The following is a 20,874-nucleotide window of genomic DNA, read 5'->3' as shown; positions in this document are numbered from 1 at the left end:
AGAAGGATTCGAATAAGAGATTCTGGAATGGGACTAAAGATTTAAAAAGGGATTATAGGTTATGCTGAACTTCTGGGATGGAATCATATGGCAGAGCTTGTAGGTGAAGGAGACAGACAGATGGCATATGCCTCCTGTCAGTTAATTGCTGTGATTCATTACGATACTGATGGAACCTTTGCCCCTGGTAAGGATGATTAAATCAAGGCCTGCTTTGAGGTTTTGAACAGCTGTTTTTCCTTTTTTTGTGAGGGTTGTGTTCTTAGAGAGAGACTTGGGAAGGATTGTGATAAGTTGCAGGTAAGGAATAACCAGGCATAGGTTAGGTGGAAGAGTGGGAAGGTCACATTTGGATGGTAGTACGAAATAGGAGAGGCAAGGTTCAGCATTGCAATTAATGTGTCTTTGGTTGAAGGTCTTGGTAGCAAAAAAAGTGTTTCAGTTATAGCAATTGGGAGAAGAAGAGTAGGTCTTGGATGAGCCCATCATGAGTCCTTCAGCCCCTCACAAAGATTGATAATATCTTTGTGAGGGGCTGAAGGTGAGACCTCTGAATAGAGATGATACTTCTGTAGGATTGCTTGTTCTGGTGAATAGATTGAGAACTGTATTTTAGTTTTGTTTAGGTTTTGGGATTTGTGGGATATTAGGACACAGTTTTGTGATGTTGCAGATTATCTTCCAGTTGTTGAAGGGCAAGGTTTTCAGTTTGGGAGATACGGTGTTGGTAGTTGGTGGTACACATTATCAGGGGGCAGAGGAGGTTCAGGGATGCCTTCATCATGGTGATTTGTTTCTGTAGCATCAGGTTAGTGAGGGATAGAACATGGCAGAATGTAAATATTTGAAGGCCATTGTGAAATGAGAGGTGGCTTCCAGAAAGGGGAGTGTTATGGTTAGATTGTTGGGGGATTCGATGGTTTGGACAGCACACATTCTTTGTATGCTTCCCAATATCCTTAAACCCAGCAGTCCTGTATATTCATGTAGCTGCTTCTCTTTTCTCTAAACGTTTCTTTAGTTTTCCTAGGGGCAACATTTATCTTTCCCATAGTCACTCATGGTTCTACAGCTTTGCATGTCTCCTCTAACTATTATTGCTTTGCCATTTTGCACTTAATGTTGGTCTCAATTTTTATACGTCTGTATTCCCTTTTGCCTGCTTCATTTATTGCAATTTTGTATTATCTCTTTTCCATGGCTGAATTCAGTATATTGTTTGTTATCCAAACTTTTCTATTGTGCCTTGTGTTTTTGTATGTTTGATCCTCTGCTGCCTTCACTATTTCATCTCTCGAAGTTATTCACTCACCATCTATTCTATTCCTTTCCCCTGTTTCACCCAGTCATTACCTAGTACTCCCTTGTAACTACTTGTTCTTTCTATTCATTCAAGCTCCATCTTGTTAATTTATTGTCTTTCTGAAATTTATTCAGTTTTAATCTGCAGCTGGTAACTAGTAAATTAAGTTCAGAGTCTAGATATGCCCCTGGAAATGTTTTGCAGTTTAAAACTGGTTTTGCAGTATCTTCTTGCCATTATATAATCTATCTGAAAACTTCAGGCATCCGCAGGTCTCTCTTACATATACAGCTTCTTTCATGAGCTTTGATGCAAAGCTTAAATTGTGCTTTGTGGTACTATAATATCTTTTCATCCACCCACTACAGTTTATATAATGTAAAAATGTAATTTTCTCATTATTTCTTGCAATTTGCCTGTGTCACAGTGTGTTTTAAATTTAGTTTGTTTCATGATCAGCTAATATTGTAAATATTACTCCACAGATAAAAAACAGAAATAATTGTTTATGATGAACCAAAATATCAAAAGTTTCTGTAGTATGTTGAGCTGCAAGTTTCCACGTGATATGTTCTTGTTTGATGAAATATTAATACTTTGTGTAACAGCATTTGCTAGATCCTATTAATGTGCTGATTTTTATTGCCCTACATACTTCCCTCTCAAAGAGTGGAAAATTATTGATAGTGCTCAACAGATTTTAATGTTTTATCCATAGTTTAGACAAGGTGGCAGAGTACATTGGCCACCGCATCAGTATGATTTCATTGCGTACATCTTTTTAGCTTATACTTTGTCTAATTGCTATTGTCTTCAGACAGTAGGAGATGATTCTTCGTAATGAAACTTCATTCATAAATGTCTGTTAATGTTCTTTTAACAATGTAGGAGAAGACAGATTGTTAGAATACTGGGGAAATGCAACGAGTCTACAAAAGAGATTACCCACCAATCAGCCGCACAACCAGTTCTAGAATATTGCTCAATTGTGGAGGACCCGTACCAGATAGGACTAACAGGGGATATTGAATTAATGCAGAATAGGGCAGCATGAATGGTCACAGGTTTATTTAATCTGTGGGAGACGTCATAAATATACTGAAGGAACTGAAGCGGAAGACTGTTGAAGACCAACATAAACCATCACAAGAAAGTCTATTAACAAAGTTTCAAGAACTGGCTTTAAATGATTACTCTAGCAATGTGTCTTCTTTACGGTAATTTGCAATCTTGTCTTTTCCTACATTGCTGATATTCCTGCCTGGAGTTTCCATTGTTTTATTAATGTCCTTTTGTACTCTCATGTGTCATGCTGTGTTTAACATATTTAAAATGCTCCCTGCACCTGAATTTGGGAATTCTATATCATATGCTTCTTTTCATTATTTTAAAAGTTTCTTGTCCTTTTCACGTACCTTTACGTGAAATTCGAGGATAGATTTCTGATTGATGATTAATTGTATATCATCCTCATTTCCCACTGTAATGGACACTCCAGTTAATGTAACACATTAAATAAAAAAAATGAAAGACCTGTGACAAATGGGAAAGTTGTTACACAACTCTGGTCTCTCTCACTCAAAGGTCAAATTTCACTGTCTTAAAGTGCAATGGTCATTTCACTTCTGGATAGCATCATTCATATTTTACATGTCATAAACTGTTCTCAAGATAGCTATCATCTTAACCTTTGCTTATCATTTTTGCATATAAATGATAGACAAATGAAAGAGATTTTATTCATCCAATGTTATTTAATTGTCTTCGAGATATATTTGCAAGCAATGCTGTGTAAAGTTAGAATAATAACCAGAGGAGAAGGAAAGAAATCTATCTTTTTAGGCAGTATATGGTGTTTTGATCAGATTTAATACCTTCCCATAGGGAAATTCCATTAATTGTATTTTACATTTGTGAGGTAATACATATCAATGTTAAATCTAAATTTTGTATGAGATGTTGACATATTTTTTGTGATAGATTTTAGATCTGTGTATTGGGAACCATGATCTATTTATGAGACGTAGGAAGCCCGATACTATGGAAGTACAACAAATGAAGGCCCAAGCTAAGGAAGAAAAGCTGAGGTAAGCATTTTTTGCGATAATATTTGAGTTTGCAGAAAGTAAATTTTTAGTAATAGATATTTAGGTACCCTAATTTAAATTCAGGTTATTCCTTGGGTAACCTTGTAACTATGATAACCCCCTTTTATTGGAAAATATTGGTGTAATACTATATGGAGACTTCAGTGCCATTTTTATGGCGCCTTCTGTGTAGGAGGAGGAAGCAGAACACTCTTTGCTAATGTTTTTTACTTCCAGCTGTGAAATCCCCAACGGTAATGAAGGGATGCAACTGAACATGATGGTCATTGTGTTTGTTTATTTCTCACAAGTGGCTAGTTTTTCAGTTATCAAACCATAGCCACTGATTTTCAGGACTGTGACTTACAAAGTCAGAAGTAAGATGACGGGAGACAACTATTCATCATTGTATTCCCTGGTATTCACAGCAGGTGGCTCCCTCTCGGCCTTGGGTGTGAGTTACCTGTCCTTCCTTTTTAACTTTCTCCTGCTATCTCCAAGGAATGAACTAATAGTTTGAAATGCTAGGACAGTGTTATATCTTTTTTATGTGTCTATTGGCACTCAAAGATGTTAAAGTGGGAAAGACACCAGGGCCTTCGGAATTCATCCCGAATCCATCCTAAACTGTGATAAATGTACCAAAAAATTGCTAGTGGAGTTCTTTGCCAATATCATGATGAGTATGAGAATCCCATATGAAATAAAAAAGCCCAACATCATCACTGTCCTTAAGCCAGTAAAGCCAAGAAGTGGGCCAAAAAGCTATTGTTTGACAACTCTTCTTAGCTCAATATACAAGCTTTTTGAAAGAGTCATCTACAAAGAATCTCGGCCATAGTACTTGGAAAAATTCCAAGTGAACAAGTCAATTTTTGTCCAGAAAGAACCTGTACAGACCAGATTGTCATTCACAACCTAAATAGACACTGGCTTTCAAAAGAATTTTAAAGCTTCAACTGCATTTATAGATCTGTCAGTAGCCTATTATACAGTGTGGAGACATGATATTTTGTACAAACTCATTCAAGTCATCCCATGCAGAAAAGCAGTCCAACTTATTAATAGCATTCTTGGCAGCAGGTCATTTTGGATCATGCTGGGCAATAGGACAAGCTCTTCAAAGACGCTAAATGATGTACTACCTCTGTATCTGTCCTCGTCCAACTGCTGTTTAATCTGCTGATATGCTTGAAACTAGATCACTTAATTTGATATGCTAATGACTGAGTGCTGGCAGCAGTACATTGAAATATTGGAGAACTAAGAGTCATCTTAGCATCTGATCTGGTGGTAATGGAGACTGAAAGCAGACTGCACCAAGGCAGAGATGGCATGCTTTCATTTGTTCAACAGAGCAACAAATGGACATTTTCAGGTCTATTTTGGTGATAGACTGCTTCACCACAATCAGCATCCAAAATATCCAGGAGTTATGCTGGATCGGACACTGTCCTACAAGAAGCATCTGAAAAACACCACAGCGAAGATATGATGTAGGCACAATGCTGTACATAAGCTGTGTGGAGCAGCCTGGGGCTCTACTGCTGAAACTCTGCACACTTCAGCATTCAGACTGGTCTACTCTACTGCAGAATATGATTGGGCCGTATTCCACCCCCTAGCCTTCAAGAAAAACAGCTCTTGTCTGTGAGTTTGAACACATGCGAGGTAACCTGCAACTCCCTGTCCCTCAAGTCATGGCTATCCTAGAAAGAAACCACCTTCAGTCAAGAGAACGAGCCATGGAACTGCTCATGCCTCTGTTCACCGTAACTGACTCATAAGAATGAGACAGGACAGAGGCTTGCACTCCAGATTGCCAGAACTTGTTCTACAGATTTACAGAAAAACACTAGAATCGTGGCTCCCTCTCCCTCTATCCCATTGTCCTCCACCATGCGCGTGCGCCCCCCCCCCCCCCCAACCACGCACGCGCGCGCCCACGCGCGCGCGCACACACACACACACACACACACACACACACACACACACACACTCTCTCTCTCTCTCTCTCTCTCTCTCTCTCTCTCTCTCTCTCTCTCTCTCTCTCTCTCACTCACTCACTCTGTGTGTGTGTGTGTGTGTGTGTGTGGGGGGGGGGGGGGGGGGGGCGGCACGCGCGTGGCAGAGGACAGTGGACTAGAGAGAGAGAACAATTAATTTTGACAAAATAATTCAATTTGAATAGATAAAAAAATCTGCTTACCAAGTGGCGGTAGAGCACAGACGTAAAAGGAGGTCATAATTAGGCAGGCTTTCGGAGCCAGTGGCTCCTCCTTCAGGCAGAAGGGTTGAAGGGGAAGGAAGAAGGGTAAAGGAAAAGGATTGGAGAGATGTAGGAAAAAGGGTATATTTTAGGGTAGTCACCCAGAACTGCAGGTCATGAGAGACTTACCAGGTGGGATTGAAAGGAAAGACTGATTGTTGGGGACTGCCCTGGATGAGATTTGAAAACCAGAGAGCTTAAAGGTGGAAGACAGGATAATATGCAAGACAGAGATTACTGCTTAAACATCTTGCACGAGTTAATAAGAGTGAAAAGCTAAGTGCATTGTAGTATGTAAGAGAGGTGGGAGGGGGCATTGAAAAATAGACAGGTAAGAAAATTGAAGATGTAGAAAGCTAAAACGGAGTGAAGATAGTAGTTGCTGTGAAGAGATGCTGAGGCGGAAGAAATTAACATAAATTAAGGCCAGGTGGATGGCGAAAATAGAGTATATGTTGCAGCACTAGTTCCCAACTGCTAATTGTGAGAAACTGATGTCTGGGGGAAGAATCCAGATGGCGCATGCGGTGAAATAGGCACCAAGGTCACGATTGTCATGTTGTAGAGCACGCTCTGAAACAGGATATTTTGTGTTGCAATTATACACCCTCTGCTATGCCCATTCATCCTAACTGTTAATTTGGCGGTAGTCATACCAATGTAAAAGGCTGAATAATGTTTACATAACAACAGGTATATGAGCTGTCATTTCACAGGTGGCTCTCCCTTTGATAGCATATGTATATTTCGCCAGTTACAGGTCTGATATATATGGTGGTAGGATGGTGCATAGCGCAAGTCTTGCAGTGGGAATAGTCACAGGGATAGGGGCCATAGTGTAGGGTGATGGATGCAGAAGGAGCGTAGGGACTGACAAGAATATTGTGGAGATTGGGAGGGCGACAAAAAGCTATTCTAGGAATGGTGGGCAAAATCTCAGACAAAAAGAATCTCGTTTCAGGGCATGATTTTAGGAAGTCATGGCCTTTTCGAAGTATCTGATTAGTACATTCCAGACCAGGATAATACTGAATGACCAGTAATGTGCTCCGAAGTTGTTTTTTGGAGGGATCAGCAGTACCAGGGTTGGACGTGATGGCCTGGGAAATCTGATTTTGAACTAGGCTGGTGGGGTAATTACGTACAGTGAAAGCTGAGGTGAAAATGGTGGTGTATTGCTGTAAAGAGTCTGCATCCAAACTGTTATGTCATCTCGTTGTCTCTTGCAGGCTTGTACCAAGGAAGCAAGGAGAGGATGTTGATTGGTGGCCAGTACCCTGCACGCATATATTAACTGGATTCTTTATTCATAAAAATTGAAAATTACTTAATTCTACATTGGTGTTGTGGTACAAGCTCTTCTGTTCTAGTCCACTTTAGCCTCACTGATGGTGAAATACACTATTTACACAATTTTGGTCACTATGGGCTGCCTGATTCTGAGCTAGCGGCAGACTCAATGGCTCGCTGGTTGCGACAGACTGGCCCTCTGGTCCGTGGCAGCAATCTAAATACTGGCGTCCGAGAGGGCATTGGTGGCACATTGCCTGCAAGTCTATTTTTGGTTTCTGTCGGATCTTCTGGCAACCTCTTTGCCGCATGGGGTGAAAAAAAAAAATGCTGCGCTGTTGTCATGTAGTGAGGCTGTGAATGGCAGTGGGGAGGAGGCAGTCACTGGACGTAGAGATGAGCCAAGAGCCATAGGTGTGGATGATGGCATACTCCTAACTGTACCCTGCCATCTGGCTTGCGAGGCAACAGGAACATCCTCTGGAAAACTGCTGCCAGGGCACACGTCCAGGCCTGAGGGCGTGTGCGGGGTTGATGAAAGTGACGGTGATGGCAATGGAAATGGCGATGGTGGATCCAGGTCCGTGGGATTGGCGAACAGGGATAGTAAGGGCAATGGTGCATCATCGATCCGCTCCTCCTGGGGTGCCCTGGTGGCACCAGCAGGCGGCTGCAAAGGCCTTGCAGTCCTGTGAAGCTGTGAATCTGTGGGGATAAAATCATCCGAATCACAGGGCAAATGAAACGCTCAAATTTGGTTCTGGTGGCGGCACTTCAAACCATTGGGACCTGCAATTAAATACACGGAAGAGCCAATGCTTTCCTGGATCACCCCTCTTTCCCAGTGCCCACAGTTTCCATAAACCCTAAAAAGAATGAGATAGCTTGGCACAAAGTGATACTTGTGGACCATTGGCGGTGCCGGATGCTGCAGTGGGTGTAACAAGTGTAGCAGTGTCCAATGGCATCAGCCATGCATAAGTTCTGCCGGTGATGGTCCGTCTCGTGGGTGGGAGCAATAGGAGGTGAAAAAGAGTTGCAGTGCCTGTTCCCTTGTGTGGGTGGTGCAAAGCTTGGCGATCTGTTGCTTGAAAATGCCTGCGAACCATTCTGCTTCATCGTTGGACTGCGGGGAAGCGGAGCACTTGTTAGATGATGAATGCCATTGCATTCACAAAACTCTTCAAAATTACGTGTGGTGGACTGCAGTCTGTTGTCCAACACAAGTACCTCGGGCAAACCTTTGATGGAAAATATGGAGGACAACACTTGAATGGTGCTACGTGACATGGTAGAATTTATAGGCACCGCAAATGGAAACTTGCTAAAAGAGTCTACCACTATGAGCCAAAGAGTGTTCCAAAATGGTCCTGCAAAGTCAATGTTCACTCGTTGACTTGGCGATTGAGTCTCGGTCCAAGCTGGAACGTCTGTGGCACAGCAGATTGGTTTTCTGCGCATGCACGACACTGTGTTGTCACCTGTTCAATGTGGGCATCCATGCCCTGTCAAGTACAATGTCGTCGTGCTAACTGTTTAGTGCGAATAATCCCACAATGTCCTTGATGGAGAAATTGCAACACATCCATTTGCAACACTTTGGGAATAACCACACACCATTGTCCACTGCCATTTTGAACTAGAATCACACCTTGTTGTACCGAACGTTTATGCTGACGAGCAAAGTATCAGTGCACAGCTGATTTCTGGATACCGTTCAATGAATGAGGCCGAGAGGTGTGAATGTATTGCAGCAAAATCTTGAGATATGGGTCTGCATCTGCAGCATGGGCAATTTTTCTATAGTGTATGGGAAAAGATTCCAGCAATTCAAAATCCTGATCAGAGTCTGGAGCAATCAGAAGACAAGATAGGGCGTCTGCAGTGCCTTGCTTTACCACTGGTCTGTACACTATTTCATACCAATACTGTGAAAGCGACAAAGCCCAATGTTGCAATTTTTGAGCAGTGTATGCAGGAACTGGCTTTGACGGATGAAACGAGGACTGTGATGGCTTGTGATCTGTCACTAAATGGAACTTGTGACCATACAAATAGTGATGGAATTATGTGACACTATACACAGTAATGAGAGCTTCTTTTTCAATCACTGAGTTTGAGTGAACAATTTTGAGGCAAAAGAAATAAGCCTGTCTCGTGCATCAATTCCGTGCGAAAGCACAGTGCAGATTCTGTATTAAATAACTGTCACAAGCAAAGGATTTTTGAGTTTCTGAAATGCATCTTGACAGTCTTTAGTCCACACAAAAAGCACATTTTTGTGACCCAAGCGATTCAACGGAGCCGCGATCTGAGCGGCATTCGGTATTAACCGAATGTAGTATGTCATGTTGCCTAGTACTGACTGCAGTTCAGACACATTGCAAGGAACAAGCAGGTCACAGATTGCAAGCAAATGAGATTGGAGGGGGTGCACACCATGACTGTTTATCACATGACCTAAATACTGTAGTTCAGTTTGAAAAAAGTCACACTTTTAGACGATATTTGAGTCCTGCTTCTGACAGGACTCGAAAAAGAGTACGCAAATTGGCAATGTGTTCCTCTGGTGTACGACCTGAGATGACAATATCATAAAGGTAGTTTGAACAAAATGGCACTTTAGCAGTCAGCTATTCTAAGGAACTTTGAAAAATGGTGGTGGAAGCGGAAGCACTGCCGAAAGGCAAACACAAATACTTGAACATTCCTAAGTGTGTATTGGCAATAAACACTTCCTGTGACTCTTCATCCAGTGGAATTTACAAGTGACATTACGCAAATCTGTCTTAGAAAAGTAACATCCTGCACCAAACCTTTTCATAAGTTCTTGTGGGCAAGGTAAAAGATAAGTATCAACTACTGTTTGTAGACTTGAAGTCAACATAAATGCAAATGTGACCAGAAGGCTTAGGCAACAAAACAAGAGGACTTGCCCATTGACTAGCTTGAATGGGAGGAATCAAACCATTACCGTGCAGTTCTTTCAATTCTGTGGCTACTTTGTCTCTTAAAGCAATTGGAACGGAGCGGGCCCGTAAAAACTTAGGCTGTGCATGGCCTTTCAATGTAACATGCGCTACAAAGTTATTTGCTTTTCCCATTCCTTCTGAAAATGGTTCAGGGAATTCTTTAAGCAAGCTAGCAATACTGTCTTTTGGATCAAAAGCTGATATGGAAAGTATGTTGTCTTGGATGCTAAGGCCAAACAAATCAAAGGCATCTAAACTCAAAATGTACTCACTGTCTCTGGATTTCAACACAGTAAAATTCACTGTTCTAATGTGATATTTGTGAGTGGCAGGCAAACAACCCTGTCCAAGCACTGGAATTTCCTGTCCGTTGTAAGCAGTGAGGTGCTTGTTAGATTTAGAAAGGCATGGTGAGCCTAACTGTTAATTTGTGGCACAATTTAGCAAAGTTACTGAGGCACGTGTGTCTAACTGAAAGTTCACACGATGGTCAGCAGTTCATAAGGAGACAAATAGTTCGTTAGAATGTTGTTGCACAGCACTAGGGAGAGGAGGCGGCACAACCTTAATCGTACTTTTGTCAGAACCTGTTGTTTGTTTAGAAAATACAATGTTCAGTGCATGTGCACGAGCCTGTTTTTTATGGGAGTGGGCAAAATCGGCATTTTTGTGTTGCTGAAAACAAACTGTTTGGATGTGGCCTTGTTTTCAACACGTGTAACATGTTGCATTATGTGATGGGAAGTCCTTTATTTCATGGTGAGCAAAACATCTAGGGCAAGACTTCACTAAATTCACAGGTCTGTTTACCTGTCTACATGTCTGTCCGCGCAGCTACGTACGCGCTCGTTGTTGTGGCTGCTTGGGGCGGTCGTGAGCAAGGGGGTGAAATGACCTGACAAATTGGGGCCTGGTCAAACTTATCGGCCGCTATGGCACCTGAATCCTGTTACTCTAAGATTTGCTTGGGTGCGACAGACTGCAGCAGACTTGCCATCCAGTCTGCGGCAGCGATCTAAATAGTGGCAGCCGAGAGGGTGTTTGTGGTGTATTGCCTGCAAGTCTGTTTTTGGCCTCTGTTGATCTTCTCGCAGTCTCTTTGCCACATGGTGTGCTGGCGCCAGCTTACACCAGCACACGAACAAATACGTTTGCCTCAAATGCCAAGGCTCTGTGGGGGGGGGAAAGTTTTAAATGGAAAGGATGGCAACTGTCAAAATGTAAGTACTGTTGTTTGTTAGTAGGTTTAAAGTGTGTAGCTTTCATTTGGTGAGGATGAAATCAGCATCAAGGAAAGTGACACAGGATTTGGAATAGGACCTTGTCAAATTAACTGGGAGGAGGTACTCAGAGATTCTAGGTTTTTTTAACGGATCAGTCTCACTCACCGAAGATGTTATCAGTGTATCTTAACCAGACCAGGGGCTGAAGACATATGGATCTGAGGAAAGCCCCCTCTAAGTGACCCATGAAAAAGTCAGCATAGGAAGGAGCCATCCTGGTTCCCATGGCCGTACCCCTGACCTGTTTGTATGTCTGCCCCTCAAACATGAAGTAGTTGTTGGTAAGTATAAATTTGATTAAGGTGAATAGGAAGGATGTCATAGGTTTCGGATCAGGTGGGCGCTGACTGAGGAAATGTTCAGCAGCAGATGACCATGTACGTGGGTGATGTTGGTATAGAGGGAGGTTGCATCAGTGGTGACAAGCAAGGTGTGTGGTGGGAATGGGGCAGGCACAGATTTCAGATGATCTAGTAAATGGTTAGTATCTTTGATATAGGAAGGAAGTCTGTGTACTATGGTGAGTGTACTATGGGCTGCAGGTGCTCATCAACTAAGGCAGATACATGTTCATGGGGTGCTTTGAAGCCAGCCACCAAAGGATGGCAGGACAATTGGGTTTGTGGATCTTAGGAAGAAGGTTAAAGATGGGCGTGTGTGGTTTGGGTGGGGTAAAAAGTTCTACGGATTGCAATGTTAGTCTTTTTGAGGGGCCTGAGGTTTCAAGGAGGGACTGCAGATCAGTTTGAATCGCAGGGATGAGATCTTGGTGGCAGACGCTGTATTATTTAGAGGTGTTGGACAGCTCACGTAGTCCGTTACTAACATACTTCTGTTGGTCAAATACCATAGTGGTAGGCTGGCAGGATAATGATGGAGTCATCAGCTTTTAGGGAATGTAGGGCTTGGGGAGTTCTGCAGAGAACAGGTTAGGCTTATTTTGTAGGGACCTGAGGGTTGTGAAGCAATGCTGGGTGTGAGGAATTCTTGGAAGGATTTTAAGGATCCTATGCTCCTTCTGCACCCATCTCCCTATCCAATGGCTCCTGCCCCTGTGACCGTACCTGCTGCAAGACTTGCCCTGTGCATCCTCCTACCACCACCTGTACCAGCCCTGTAACTGGCAGAACATATACTATGAAAGGGAGAGCCACCTGTGAAATGACACATCATATACCAGTTGTTACTAAACACTGCTCAGATTTTTACATCGGCATAACTACCATCAATTATCAGTTAGGATGAATGGGCATAGGAAGAAGGTGTATACTGGCAACACACAATATCCTGTTGTAGAGAATGCTCTACAACATGTCAGTCATGACCTCAATGCCTGCACTATCTGGTTTCTTTTCCCAGACACCAGTTTCTCAGAATCCACAGCTGGGAACTAGCACAACAACATGTCCTTGGTTCTCGCCACCCACCTGGCCTTATTTTACATTAATTTCTTCTGTCTCACCATTCCTTCTCAGTGTCTGCTCCTTTCTTCATTCTGTTTCAGTTTTCTACGTCTTACATTGTGTTACACGTCTATTTTTCACCACCCCCATCTCGCCTCTGTTATGTACAGTGCACTTAGCTTTTCACTCTTATTAAGTTATGCATGTTGTTTAAACAGTAATCTTCGTCTTGCATATTGCCCTGTCTTCCACCTTCAAGCTCTCAGGTTTTCAAATCTTGTCTGGTGCAGTCCCCAACAATCAGTCTTTCCTTCTCATCTCGTCCGTTAAGTCTGCCCTGACCCATGGTTCTGAGTGATTTTCCTGAGATCTACACCTTTCTTAGACCTCTCCAGTCCTTTTCCTTCACCCCTCCTCCTTCTCCTTCAACTATTCTGCTCGAAGAAGGAGCCACTGGCTCCGAAAGCTTGCTTAATTATTATTAGACCGCGGATTTTAGGTAAAAACCCATTTTGTTCCTGAGTTCCTATTTGCATAAAAATTTGTACTCATGCGTTTCATGACTATTTGCACTTAATAGCGTTAATTCTATAGGACCTAAAAAATCCTATTTCGACGTTAGTGCCTATTTTTGCCTGGTTCGGCTTTAATATCCTAAAAAGTGACTATTTCATTATTTAAGACAGTGGCTCCAAGTTTTTCCGCACTATGCGACAGATGGAAAAAAATATTTTCTGCCCAGCGTGCAGCAAGGTGGCTAGTTGATATGCGCTCATGCTTCGTATTTGCCTAACACGTCGGTCTTTTTTTATTTGTTTTATATCGCTATCCCTATTAATACCAAATACTCTTTATAGGTGTTTTATTATTCATATGTAAAAAATAGATCACGGATCTTTAGGTTAAAACCAATTTTTTTTCCTAAGCTCCAATTTGCATATAAGTTGGTACTTATGTGTTTCATGACTAACTAAACTGAATACCGTTAGTTCCATAGGACCTAAAATTGCGTACTTCGACGTTGACGGCTAATTTTTGCCTATTTCGGCATGAAAATCCTAAAAAGTACCCATTTCGTTAATCTGACATAGAGTTCTTGTGTTTTCAAAGATTAAAAAAATGGAAGTAAACTTAGGGCTTTACGTCTCGGCCAAGTCAGTACATTGTGTAGCGACCGACGTGTTAAGTGTTACTGACTTTCTAAGTGCAAAATAAATTCTAGTTTCTGTGTGAGAATACTACGCCATGCCGAAAACAGCTAGTTCAAAGTCTACTCATATAAGGCAGTGGCTGCAAGATTTTCTGCATTACACAACAGATGGGAAAATCATTTTCTGCCAAGCATGCAACAAGGAGGTTAGTTGATGTTTTTCTTAGACTTCTTATTTTCCTGTCACTTAGGATTCTTTTTTATCGCTATCCTTTAGTAATACGAAATACTCTTTATATGCGATTCTAAACTGCATTTCCCTTTTCTCTCATATTAGGTTTCGAGTGTTAAGAAATCTCACTTAACTCTGCATGCAGATGGAATTGCACATAAAGCTAATGTTGAACGAAAGTCAAAATTGAAGCAAACTCTTTTAACCAACAAATCTGGTGAATCCTCCGAAAAAAACAAGTTCTGCAGTGATTTGTGTCATACATTTGTGGCAGCAAACATCCCCTTTAGGAAACTAGAAAACCCCATTTTCAGAGGTTTTCTTGAGAAGTACTGCCATCAGTCTATTCCTGCAGAGTCAACTTTACGTAAGAATTATGTGGATTCAGCTTACAATGCTGCATTGCACAGGATCCGAGATGATGATGGAGAATCTTGTATATGGATTTCTGTGGATGAAACTACTGACAGTCTTGGCCGTTACATTGCAAACCTGATTATTGGCAAGCTAGATCCAGATGCTCCATCCAGGGCTCATTTGATTTACTCAAAACAGCTTGCAAAAACTAACCAACAAACAATAGCACATTTTGTGAACAATGAGCTTAAGGTGCTATACCCAAACGGAGTGGATGAGAATAAGGTGCTACTGGCCGTCACTGATGCTGCTGCATATATGATAGCAGCGTTTCAACTATTAAAAGTATTCTACCCATTGATGCTGCACGTAACTTGTGTAGTGCATGGGATCAAACGCATAGTAGAGCAAGTAAGGCTACAGTTTCCTAAAGTAAATAAAGTACTATCCATGGCGAAGAAAATTTTTGTTAAGGCACCATCAAAAATACAGGCATTCAAAGAACAGCTTCCAGATGTCCCATTGCCGTCAGAGCCTGTTGTCACCCGCTGGGGCACGTGGCTGATAGCAGCAGAATACTATAGTACGCATCTCTCAGCTGTCCAGAAGGTGGTTGAAAATATACCGGAGGATGCTGCATCCGTAACTGCAGCAATGGAGTTTGATGTGACTTGGCAAGACAGCCAAGTCACAATGAGAGGAAGCCGAAAGGCATGCGTTAAGCTCACGCAGATTGGCGTGAGGTCTGGAACAGTTAAAGGAATTAATAGTAGCAAATAAAGTACGTAGTTAATGTAATACTTAACTTTAATCCACAATTGTAGAACATCTCTCTTGATGGTACATGTTATAGCCACAATAAGAAATAATATCAAATGCTATGGCACCTTGCTAGCTCGTAGCAAATGACGTAGCTGAAGGCTATGCTAACTATCGTCTTGGCAAATGAGAGCGTAGTTGTCAGTGATCCATCTCTGGCTAAGTCGGCTGTACAACTGGGGCGAGTGCTAGTAAGCCTCTCTAGACCTGCCGTGTGGTGGCGCTCGGTCTGCAATCACTGACAGTGGCGACACGCGGGTCCGATGTATACTAATGGACTGCGGCCGATTTAAGTGCTACCACCTAGCAAGTGTGGTGTCTGGTGGTGACACCACATTCCTCCCCTGCAAATCGGCGTACGGTTGTGTTATAAGGCTTCCGCTCACCGTGGGGAGGACCCCATGTTGACGTGTGCGACGAGGTGGGGAGCCTAACAACAGGTGAGGCTGTGCCACCGGCACCCGGCCATTCGGTCCGAGGGGAGCTAGGAAATGCCTGAAAACCTAGTCCAGGGTGCACGCCAACATGCGGTGTATGCACCTGTAAAGAGACAGGAGGGGCCGAAGATTCAACCGCCATCGGGGCGGGGCAGCCGACGGGCGAAGACGACATCTGGTCCGGAGCAGGCAAGAGTTCCATTCGGAGGACAGCTGGTCACGGGAAGCGATCGGCGGCGCGTGACCCAAGGAGGCGCTTGGCGGCTGCAGCGAAGCGTCCACTGAGGGCGGCGCCGGCGGGAGAACAGGCGGTGGCGGCGCGGCGCCATGGGGCAAAATGGAAGGCAGCGTCGGTAACACCTGGGGATGAGGCGAGCCAGTAGATGGGTCCCCAGGGCGCTGACCGGACGGCACCGTCGCTGAAAGCAGACGGGGAGCGGCAGAACCCGTGCGACGACAGAGGCGCAGCTGATTGAGATGCCGACGCACCTCACCAGAGGCCCCCAAAACCAAATACATAGCGCGGCCGAGGCAGCGAAGAATGCGCCCTGCGAGCCAATGCCGTGAACCGCGATAGTTGCGATAGTACACAACGTCACCTGGAGCAAAAGCAGGTGGCTGCCGCTGCACAGGAACCGGATGCGGCGGATGTAGCAAAGACATCAAGGTTCGATGAGGACGACCGTGGAGCAACTCAGCTGGCGAGCGACCATCTCGGGGCTGAGAGCGATACGCGGACAAAAAGAGCAATAACGCGTCCTCCCGAGAATGCGACTCTTTCAACTTCAACATCTGTGACTTGAAAGTCCAGACCAATCGTTCAGCGGCACCGTTTGACTGATGCGAAAATGGCGCGGATGTAAGATGTTGAATACCATTGGCCTTGCAGAATGACTGAAATTCTGCGGACATGAATTGTGGGCCATTGTTGGAAACAATAGTCTGTGGAAGACCTTCAATGCAAAAGATAGCGGATAACGCTTGGATGGTGGCAGATGACGTCGTGGAAGACATCCGGACAACAAAAGGAAAATTACTGAATGAATCTACCACAACCAACCATCGAGCATTCCAGAATGGACCAGCAAAATCGATGTGTAAGCGTTGCCAAGGGGAAGTGGCTTTCAGCCATGCAAAGAATTTCCGCGGCAGTGCGGATTGTTGTTCGGCACATGTCATGCAAGAAGAGCTCATATTTGTAATCGCAGCATCGATTCCGAACCAAGTACAGTGCTGACGAGCAAGTTGTTTCGTTCTCACTATACCCCAATGTCCGTGGTGGAGAAGCCGTAAGACAGAGGACTGTAACGAACATGGGACCACGACCCTGGACTGATCATTATCAGAACGCAACAGCAAAACACCACGTCGTACAAAAAGTCTCTCCTAGTGAGCAAAAAATTGGCGAACCAACGGATCCTCGATCCGTGACTTTGACAAGGGCCATTGCGTAGCAACAAAACGCAAAACGGTAGCAAGGACAGGGTCAGCAGCTGTGGCTGTAGCCACACAACGTAAATCAATTGGAAACGATTCGACCACGTCATCGGTTTCCGAATCAATGAACATGCAAGCAAGTTCGGAGGAATCGAATGCTCTATCCTCAGCAACAGGCAAACGGGACAACGCATCAGCGTTGCCGTGCTTAGCAGTGGACCGATACAAGATATTGTAGCGGTACTGCGAGAGGAAAATAGACCAGCGAATGAATTTCTGCGCTGTACGTGGAGGTACAGGCTTGTTCGGATGAAAAAGCGATGTCAAAGGCTTGTGGTCTGTGATGATGGTAAAGTGACGACCATACAAGAAATCATGAAACTTTGTAACATCAAATACAAGAGCCAAAGCTTCTTTCTCTATCTGGGAATAATTTCTTTGCGCAGACGAGAGCAATTTGGACGCAAAGGCAATAGGGCGATCGTGTGAACCATCTTTGTGCGCAAGCACAGCACCGATCCCGAAATCCAATGTGCTTTGCACGCGTGGGTTCGTATCCCATCCTCGTCGCCAAAAATGTTGTGACTTGGCAAGACAGCCAAGTCACAATGAGAGGAAGCCGAAAGGCACGCGTTAAGCTCACGGAGATTGGCGTGTGGTCTGGAACAGTTAAAGGAATTAATAGTAGCAAATAAAATACGTTGTTGATGTAATACTTAACTTTAATCCACAATTGTAGAACATCTCTCTTGACGGTACATGTTATAGCCACAATATAAAATAATATCAAATGCTATGGCGCCTTGCTAGGTCGTAGCAAATGACGTAGCTGAAGGGTATGCTAACTATCGTCTCGGCAAATGAGAGCGTAGTTTGTCAGTGATCCACCTCTGGCAAAGTCGCTTGTACAACTGGGGCGAGTGCTAGTACGTCTCTCTAGACCTGCCGTGTGGCGGCGCTCGGTCTGCAATCACTGACAGTGGCGACAAGCGGGTCCGACGTATACTAATGGACCGCGGCCGATTTAAATGCTACCACCTAGCAAGTGTGGTGTCTGGCGGTGACACCACAGAGTTACTCAAAGATTCTTCTTTAAAACGGGACTTATCTTACATTAGGGCCCACTACACATTTCTGGCAAGAATAAATTCACAATTAGAAGGCTCAGGGAGAACTATCTACGACAATATTTCTTTGCTTGAAGAAGTCAAAATGAAAATTAATGAAGTGCCAGGTGATGTAGGGCAAAAAGTATGGGAAAAAATGCAAACCGTTTTGCAGAAGAACACTGGCCTGAAGGAGTTGTGTGCAGCTGTCGACATACTTAGTGGAAAATCCAGCACTCCTGACTGCAGCATTCCTGTCCAACATGTGCCGAAAATGAAGTACGCCCCTGTCACATCTGTTGATGTAGAACGTTCTTTTTTCAGCGTATAAATTGATTCTGACAGACAAGTGCCACAACTTTTCACTAGAAAACCTAGAAAAGATTTTGGTTATTTACTGTGAAGACAACTATGGTCAGAATATGTGAAACTACGAATGTATTAATTAAACCATTGCCACATCTTTTTTACGGAGATATTTATCTTGCAGGAACTCAAAAATATTTGGAGTTATGTTCAACATTAATGTTGTAGATTGCTGTGCTCTGTAACTGTGCAAATATTCATTCTCCTTGTTTTAATGACTGATAAGATGTTCATACTGTCAACACTATGTATTTTAATTTATTTTTATTTTACCTGCATCATTTTTATTAGAGCCTATTTTAGGTTTTATATAGCCTAAATGAACTAGTGAAGGAACCTATTTTAGGTGCCTAAAACACACTTTTTTACGACTTAAAAATCCGTGGTCTAATTATTATATAACCTTTTATGTGTGTGTTCTGCCACCGCTTTGTGAGTACATCTTTTATCTGTTCAATTACATCATATAAAACACACACACACACACACACACACACACACACACACACACACACCAGTCTCCTCTCTCCTTCCCATCTTTTCCCCACATACATATTTGCATCTGTAGCTTTCCATTTCTTTCTCTCATATTTCATTATAATCTAACTTACATCTGTTACTTATCAGCAGGCAAAATTTAATTTTTAGTGGCCTTCTAGACCTTTAATCTTAGCTATAACTTGATTGTTATTTCATATTCATTTCCTGTACATGTGTCACTCACTATTCAGAGCTCGGAATGTCACAGGTTCCCCTTCAGCACCTGAACATCTACCCTTCATGTTTCATAGTAAAATCTTATTAGACTTCCAGGATTGTGAAGCGGTTAAATTTCAACAAGCTTGTGACGTGAGTCGTCCTTGATCATTGCCAGGTGGCAACAGACTGCTGCTTTCGTTACTAGCCTGGTCCTTGTATAGCCATTCCTTTGACGACAAGGTAGTCAGTTACCACTTGGCAAGCTTGTGGGAATTGAACAACAACTTTTTGCAGCTGAAAACATGAAAAAAATTATTATTCCACGTATAGAACCAGGATTTTTCCTCTTTTTTTCCTTTAAATTTCTATTCCAGTTAAATGATTTTTAAAAGTTCTAAAAGTTATAGATTTAACAATCCCTCCCTCTCCCTCCTCTGTCTGTGTGTGTGTGTGTGTGTGTGTGTGTGTGTGTGTGTGTGAGAGAGAGAGAGAGAGAGAGAGAGAGAGAGAGAGAGAGAGGGAGGGAGGGAGGAAGGGGGGGGGGGGAATCCATGGACGTGCTTATGCCTCATTCAGGTAGGTCTAATTTCGTTAGTTGATTAGGAGAAGCTCATTTCTCATCCAAAATATTATTTTTTTGTTTTCATTTAGAATAGATTTTCAGTCTTGTAGATAATACCTGTATTTACCATTATTTGTAATTTGCCCCTAATTTAAATAATAAATTGTACCAACAGGCGACAGATTGAACGAAACAAACTTGCCCGAGAGAAGCAGTTGAGGGAGGCAGCAGAGAGGGAACGCGCTGCCATGGAGCAAAGGCTGGTGCAGTACCAAGAGGAGATACGGCTCGCCAATGAGGCTCTTGTGAGTGTCGCATAATGTCTTTCAAGCTGCATCCTATGGAGTGAGTGCAATTATACTACTTGAACAAAATCACTGAAATTTTAAAAAAACTGAATTCCTTAGTACTAGCATGAATTGGATAGATTGCTGCACATGACATGGATGAGATATTGAGCAGCAGCCATGCACATTTAAAAGTCAATTCTTGGAAAATATCAGCTTTCAGACGAAGTCTTTCATCATATGGGAGACAAACTCACATACACTCATACAAGGAAAACTCATTCACATAGGTCCACTGTCATCTTTCGAGCATTGTGGTGCCACTGCACCTGGAGACATCAGTGGTTCTCTCTCTCTCATATATATATATATGTGTGTGTGTGTGTGTGTGTGTGTGTGTGTGTGTGTGTGTGTGTGTGGTTGGGGAGGGGGGTGATGGTGAGGGAGCTACTACTCGTTTCATAATTAGTTTTCATTGCTTGTACTCTTGGGTCAGTTTTTTGGTCCATTCTTCATTCATAGGGTCCTCTGGTTTTTGCTTCAAATTGTCACAAAAGGGTGAAGGATGAAATACATCTGAGAAGTCTCCTCATGAAATACATCTGAGGAGGAGACTTCTCAGATGTATTTCATCTTTCATCCTTTTGTTCCACCTTGGTGTTTCTTGCTCTCTACTCTCATGGTTGTCTTCTCAAAGGTCTTTGTTGCTTCTGCAACAAAGGCTTCCCGAAACTCATTTCACTCTTCTTCACCATTCCTTGTGGTTCTGGTAACTAAATTATCCCCTGTTATTTGTACATACGCATTCAGCTTTT

General features: G+C 43.0%; 1 protein-coding gene across 3 annotated transcripts in view; it reads left to right on the top strand.

Moving 5' to 3' along the window:
* Positions 1-20,874, top strand: part of LOC124711180 (merlin) — a 167,854-nt gene that overhangs the window by 57,321 nt on the left and 89,659 nt on the right. For all 3 annotated transcript variants that reach the window (XM_047241107.1, XM_047241106.1, XM_047241108.1), the window contains 2 exons: positions 3,284-3,390; positions 19,948-20,077. In XM_047241107.1, coding sequence (XP_047097063.1) covers positions 3,284-3,390; positions 19,948-20,077 — 237 coding nt within the window. The remainder of the gene's footprint in view (positions 1-3,283; positions 3,391-19,947; positions 20,078-20,874) is intronic.

Source organism: Schistocerca piceifrons, chromosome 8 (genome assembly GCF_021461385.2).
Source record: "Schistocerca piceifrons isolate TAMUIC-IGC-003096 chromosome 8, iqSchPice1.1, whole genome shotgun sequence".
NCBI classification, from domain to species: domain Eukaryota; kingdom Metazoa; phylum Arthropoda; class Insecta; order Orthoptera; family Acrididae; genus Schistocerca; species Schistocerca piceifrons.
The sequence above is the reverse complement of the archived record's forward strand: the minus strand, read 5'-3'. Positions and strand labels throughout refer to the sequence as shown.